Source organism: Opisthorchis viverrini (assembly GCF_000715545.1).
Source record: "Opisthorchis viverrini unplaced genomic scaffold opera_v5_231, whole genome shotgun sequence".
Classification (NCBI taxonomy): domain Eukaryota; kingdom Metazoa; phylum Platyhelminthes; class Trematoda; order Opisthorchiida; family Opisthorchiidae; genus Opisthorchis; species Opisthorchis viverrini.
The window spans coordinates 421,812-428,512 of NW_008751889.1; the positions used below are offsets into that span (position 1 = coordinate 421,812).

The 6,701-nt window shown below is 44.3% G+C and overlaps 2 protein-coding genes across 2 annotated transcripts in view; one reads left to right on the plus strand and one right to left on the minus strand.

Annotated features, from left to right (window-relative positions):
• T265_08712 (hypothetical protein) overlaps positions 1–6,150 on the plus strand; it is a gene marked incomplete at both ends in the record, with an annotated part of 10,826 nt that extends 4,676 nt beyond the window's left edge. The window contains one exon of the mRNA XM_009174592.1: positions 6,037–6,150. Within this exon, the coding sequence (XP_009172856.1) occupies positions 6,037–6,150 (114 nt within the window). The remainder of the gene's footprint in view (positions 1–6,036) is intronic.
• The window catches only part of T265_08711 (hypothetical protein), a gene marked incomplete at both ends in the record, with an annotated part of 9,474 nt that continues 5,931 nt past the window's right edge, over positions 3,159–6,701 (minus strand). Inside the window, one exon of the mRNA XM_009174591.1 lies at positions 3,159–3,298. Coding sequence (XP_009172855.1) covers positions 3,159–3,298 — 140 coding nt within the window. The remainder of the gene's footprint in view (positions 3,299–6,701) is intronic.

Genomic DNA, 6,701 nt, shown 5'->3' on the forward strand with positions numbered 1-6,701 from the left:
GTGAAGCGACTCCGGACGAGCGCGTGGTCAGAGTCCACAAATGTGTTCCAAAACGACCGGCAGTCAGTTATGGATCCGCGCCATGGGTAACTGATGGCAACGTGGTCGATTTGAGTTTGTGGCCGGCCTGTTGTTGGAGGACACCAAGTGGCCAGACGACCTCGGCTATTTCGTAAGTTAGTACTGCATAAAAACAGCCTGCGATCAACAATCGTTCCCGATTGCCCGTACGTACCGAATCCAGTCTATATCGACTTCCCAACTGAGTCTCAGATGCACTGAGCCTTCCCACTTGCGCATTCATATCTCCGGCAACCACCACAATGTCTGAGCTTTTAGCTCGCCGCAGCAGAGCATTCAGGGCGTCGTAAAGCCTGTCTTTGACGGCGTCAGAGCTACAATCAGTTGGGGCATAGGCAGACACGATAAACAGACATCTATCAACTTGCCGCTTGAGGGACTCCTTCACAGACGTTGCCAGGTGAACCTGTTTGGTGCTACATTGGTCTGATGTCGCAGGCAAATCCCAGAGCGGACACTGGACTCATATTGCCTCGCATTTCAGCACGACATCGATGTTCTCCCCTAAACATCTGAGCTGAACTCAGTACGCTGAAGGTCTAATAAATTTCGCCTTGTTAAAACTTCTCATGGTATTCAGATTTCGCCAAAACTAATTCTAGAAACATGCGAAATACTTTCAAACAGGAGACTCGTGGCTGCGCTATTTGATCGGTTGATTTGGGAAAAAACTAATACCCGAAGCATGCAAAATACCTCCAGACGGGTTAATTATGGATGAGGTGTTTGATCGACAGATTCAGCTAAGTGACTTTCAGACGGGATAGCCAAAGCTAAGGATTTTGGAAATCAAAATTTGAAAAACTGATGAGCATATATGTCGTAATATTTCTGGTTAATTATGATAATATGCGGAGGGGACATGTGGGTATTATTACTGATTTACTGACTGCTCAGTTATTGGTAATCCCCAGGGAAATTTCCAAATCAGCCATTCTACCAAACAAACAGTAAGAGTCAATTATGATATAACTAACGCGAACAGGTTGTGTTAACGACTGCCTCAGTGGTCTGTTGAATGTCAACGCATTCCGCTCGAATGCGTGGGCAGGTGAGTACGCCTCGTGGACATTCGACTCCACCGTAGTGGCTGTTTCGGTATGCTGACCAAGGGACACACTAATCCCTTGTGGCGGTTGTCACTAGTCAAAATGTCCATACATGCCTCGTATCGTATACTGCCCTATCCCAGTCACCTAGAAATAGCAAGTACGCATCATTCTGTTTACAGTTGTGAGGTTCGTAATGAACAGCGAAACTCGGTCGAATTATGGTAAATACGCATTGTAGCTTCATTTTCTCACGCAATTTATTGCTGAAGCTCATTGGGCTTGCACGCGAAGTGTCGAGCCATCTCGAGATGTCTGTCTGCACTCTATCCAATGAGTCATCTTGGGTGTGACAGGGAGGGGGGGGGGGAGTTGAAAGAGCGAGTCCAACCATCTCGACACACCCAGACGATCGCATCTAGTTTGAGTGGCGAGATCTGCCGTCAGCGAATTCCACTGGACTGTCTGCCATCCTAGCCACAGTAACCCTTGTGAATGCTGACTGATTTTTTATTAAAAAAACGAAGTCACCTCGGGTAAAGAAATACAACACGTTCATAACAGTCTGTTAGACTTTTTGTAATATATTTGGGATTTTGTAAAGAGATGTTTGGGATCGCTACTCTTCGACGAGAAATTCTGTCGGTAATGATGAGCGCGGCAGCCATTCAAGCAAGCAGAATGAAGCGTCTGTAAATCGAATGGGTGCTGACGGTAGGCTCAACTAAATCCAAACTGGATGTATAATTTATTCAATTCTTCACTTAAATATGTTGCACAAAGGCAGTCTCATGCTTCAACTGGGGCGACATTCAAGACACATCGGTATATTTTGCTGCAGGAACACATTGCCAATGAGGTTTTCAAGAGGTGTCTTTCTTACATCCATCCTCTATTGGGCTCTACTAGCACGTTAGTCTGTCTGAACTTGTTCACTTAGCTCAACCAGTGAGACTCCGGCCCTTTGAGGACTTTATTAGAGCAGTTTGACAGAGTTTAGTTTGGAAGAGGCTGTAGTAGGTGGGTTGCTAACCAGGTAAAAATATTTCAAAAAAGAAAACCCTGATTGTGATTTCACGGAATTCTTTCAACAAGGAACCTGTCGGGCAAACAATCACCGAGCACACTGGTTATTGCTGGTCAAACCACTTTTTGTGAAATACACTCATTTGCAAATCAATTTGGTTTTCACAAGTGACTCAACTGAATCTCTCGTTTATGATGTTCTTCAACTGAATGTGCTGCACACAGACCGTCCCATGTTTTATTTGGCACGATATTCGAGATATCGCAGTATATTTTCATAAAGGAAACTACTCACAAGGTTGCTGAAAACTCTTCGACAGCCCACTTTTTGTGAAATCTAACATTTCTCTGTGGTCAGGATACAGGACTGCCTGTCGGCACCAAGCCATGGATAAATGTAACAATAGGGTTTGACAATGAATGGGGCTATTGGATGAGAGAAAAAAACCTTCGGGTCTTTGTACTTTGTTCATGTTACTACATCACTCCTGCGTGTCATGGCAAAGACAGGTTTTAGGGCAAACTGGTACATTCTCAGGCCAATTCCATACAAAACTACTCCAAAAAACATTAGAATGTTTCTGGGATAACCCAAGGACTCCTCACCAATGCCTGTCCACTGTATGAACACTTGTTGGCGTTGCATAGTTTCCGCGATCAGACGAGGTCGCGTCCAAGTTCAAAGTAAGCGAGTCAAGTCGCAACCCTTCTTATTACAGAAAGGATTTTATGCTTGTATCCAAATGATCACTACCGAATCAGTCTGGTTAGAGGAACAATGTTAAAAAATGACCGTTTCATTTCACATTCACATCACTCTCGTTTGAACTGTTCTCTTGTACTGGCGCAGTTTCTGTGGTGAGTCCAAACCACGAGTAGAGCACTGCGATAGATTATCGTTCCTATTAATGTCATAATCAGGGCATATCCTTAGTCTTGTCGAGGTTCGAACTCCGGACAACTGACAAGCAAGATAAGCATGCTATCACAGTAATGGTGATGCTACTGATGGGGAGGCATGCAGGTAGTATATTTTCTTCTTGTAAGTTCGCTTTGCGTCTCTTGAAAACGGAGATCTATTGCTAAATTTGTAGAGTCGCTTTGTAGCACTTGCTTGGATTTGAACAAGGAATGATTTGAGTCTATGAATATCCAGGAAATTTCAAGAAGACGCGTTTAAGAGAAGATGGGTGTTCACTTTTTGTAAAAGAGATGCAAATGAGAGTGTTGCTTCCCTGTCCAATAGTCTGCAACTAGTCAGTTGGCATTTTCTAATAAATAACTCCGCAGCAAAGGTCTTCTTCCTTTCAGCACTAGTCTACCTACGCATGCTTGACAGATCTGAGTTTTCACAGCTGAACACGCAGATGTCTTCACGCCAAATCGGCCTCGAACAACGACCCGGTAAATGTCTCGGTCGACTAACTCGACCCCCAACTGTTGGGCTCTCAATCTGGCACCGTAACTGGTCATAGATTCAGCTAAACACTGAATGTAATGGGGTTATCGGGAACAAAAGACCGGCAAAGAGAACATGAACAGACCAGTCCTCTGCCACGTGACCTCCACATAAGGCTGGTCAACTCAGTAAAGCCTCTGTTGCGCTGACTGTTCGGCAAAGCTTATTGACAAATGTTTTTCGGTGTGAACAGAAACATCCGTCATGGTTACACACGGATGGTTGTTCTTCGTGTCCAACAGTGCCAGTGGTATGTCATTCTAACATCCGAGATCAATATACTACGGAGGGTTATCCTCCCTTTTGCCTGGCACATAAACATTCAGTAACTAGTCTGCATGTGAAGTTGGTTAGCATTCGACGTACAGAAGTTCTGGAAAGCTTCCGCACACCGTGAGTAATTTGGTCTGGTGCCCTGCAAGTTCATGAGGGTTGAAAATAGATCGATTGGTGCCTTAACAAAAAGTATGATTGGTTGTGGCTCAGTTCTTTTTACACCATTGCTGTGTTTCTTGTCCAGTGTAGCTGTAGTGACAGTTCACGCCGATTTTCATGTGGTTCCTTGCGTCACTTGTGTGAATTCGCGTTGATGTCCACCTAATCAAGTACTGTTAATTCAGACCTTGGAAAAGGTTCTCTCTATGTCAGTCACCGTTGAGGTTGACATGTTTTGGTGAATAGAAGCCTCCTGCTCACATCTTACTGACATTTGCAAACATCTTCAAACGGCTATGGCCCTCTTCCGGTCCGCTCGAGCAGGCCTGCACAATCTCGTCTAAAGCGTGGAACGACTGTTTGTATATATCACATGTTTGAGCTGAGACCAGGCACCGAGCAGTCACAACTATGCTATGTAGTGTTACGACGAAGGTATTTACTGATTTACGTGTTAACCGGCGTTCATGGACCCAACGACATTCGAGCAATGACGTGGCCTCAGTTGCGAATCAGATTTCAGCAGCTTCATCTCTCGCATCACCTGACGAATCTGCGCACCTTCCTCTAACTGTTACCGATCAACTGCACACTCAGCCAGTCAATCATGACAGCCCAAGTTTGATTCTACTGTTGGCTTATTGTGTTCGCTGGCCTTCATTCCGTATTTGGGCGTCTTGTTGTCCAATCAAGAGAAATCTCACAGAATGTCGAGTCTTGTACCCATGCGGTGAGGCTCAAACAGGGCCAAACCATTGGCGGACTGTCGACAAATTTTGATCATCCTTCTAATAATGCTCCTTTTTTGATTCTGATCTGATTGCCAGCTCATTCAATAGGCCACCTGTTGCACGTATATACAAACCACCCTTCCCCCCGTATTAGTGACCACCCAGCTGTGCCCACCAGTTTTCTCTCCCGATGATGGACAGACAGCCGCTCCTGAACTCACTCTAATTTGAGCGAACCTGATAGTCTCTGTGAACAAACTGGCACGCAAGTCTGGTCTAACGGTTAACCTGGCCTCGTAGATAGTCCAGCTTGGACAAACCTTCAATCACCGCAGCGTTTATTTTCCTTCTAGCGAGTTTTTTGGTAGAATTCTACATGAATGATGTCATTCAGATTGACTGCACTCCGTCAATCATCACTCCAACTACATCTGTACACTTTGGCACTGTAGTAGGTATACCCTGGTAATAGGTTTGTTCGAATGGAGTTTTTCTTGCGTTTCAAGTAATATATATCTGTCAAATATCGCAGTCACTTCAATCAATGGATTATCCAGGAGATGTGACAGCAGACTTTTCAGCAAACTCATGAAAACAAAAGGGGGAAAGAAATACACTCATTTGAAAACAAATATCACCTAGAACCCAGCTGAATCTCTCGTTTGTGATGTTTCCGGGCAACTGAATGAGTAGTGCATTACGCATTCCTCTGACACCCGAGAGATTTACAGTTCGACCCCCTCGAAGCAGACACTCAAAAAAGGGTAGACGCGAGACGAAATCACAACCGGATGAGCAAGAAAATCTCTGCACTAGTTACCAGAGAGTAAGCGAGCCTTAAGTGAGGCAGAAAATTCGGTAAAGAGCCGCCAGGATTCAAATCGGAACCTCTAATTATGCTACTGATGAGTAGACTACTGATTGTCGTTGATTCATTGAAGGAATCAACAAATAGTGTGACACGGTTGACGAATATTCGACCCAATCCTTCCATTAGAACACATTTAACTCGCCGTCGCAATGAATGCTACTCAAGATTGGTAGAACGTTCGCATGATGATGATAGGGAGTGACGTCTGGTCAAACACTACTAAATCTATTTATATTACAAGAGAATGCGGCTCTGGTTTTGGTGGTTTTTTGATGCATACCAAGTTGTACTTTTCGTAGGGCGCAATGTCATTCTAACTTCAGTATCTGTACGTACTGTTTTCTCCCTTTGTTCCAATTAACTAAGCATTTCAACAGCTTTTAGGCTCAGTTGACTACAATGAGCGTGGGCGAAGCGGACATCGCCACAGAGTCTGACAAACTATACTTTCCATTGCTATTCAACAGTGATCCTGAAAGACAACTTAGCCTAAACTGAATGAGGGCCTATCCGTTCGACTCTTTGAGGTGACTTGGTTACTCGGATTGGAAAGATCAGTGGGCGCTTTTGAGATCCATATGGGCCGCGCTTTAAAGAACACAGAAGCTGGTGGGGCGCGGTCGAATCAGGCCTTCAGTGAAAATGTCAAGTAAGGTAAACGGATACAAATAGTTTCATATACCTGACAGACGTGCTGGAAGCATTTATGTGCCCACTAGCAGTTGAATTGAATAGTGCGGATAAGGTGTAGATTAACGTCCATACTGCGAGTCAAACAGAAAAAACGCCAAGTTGAAAGGGAGCCTCAAAATCAAAAGCCTGCATGAATGAACGAAAAAAATTGTTTCCGCTCGCTTGACGATTGGTTGAAGAAACGAGTCACACCCAAAACTATCGGCCTGAGAGGGAGTGGAGTGACCTCATGCGTGATTGTCTGTAACACGTGGGCCAGTCTGCATAATCCACCAAAATATCAATGTATTTACCTACTTAAATCGTTATATATATATACAGATAGATAGATAGATAGATAGATAGATAGATAGATA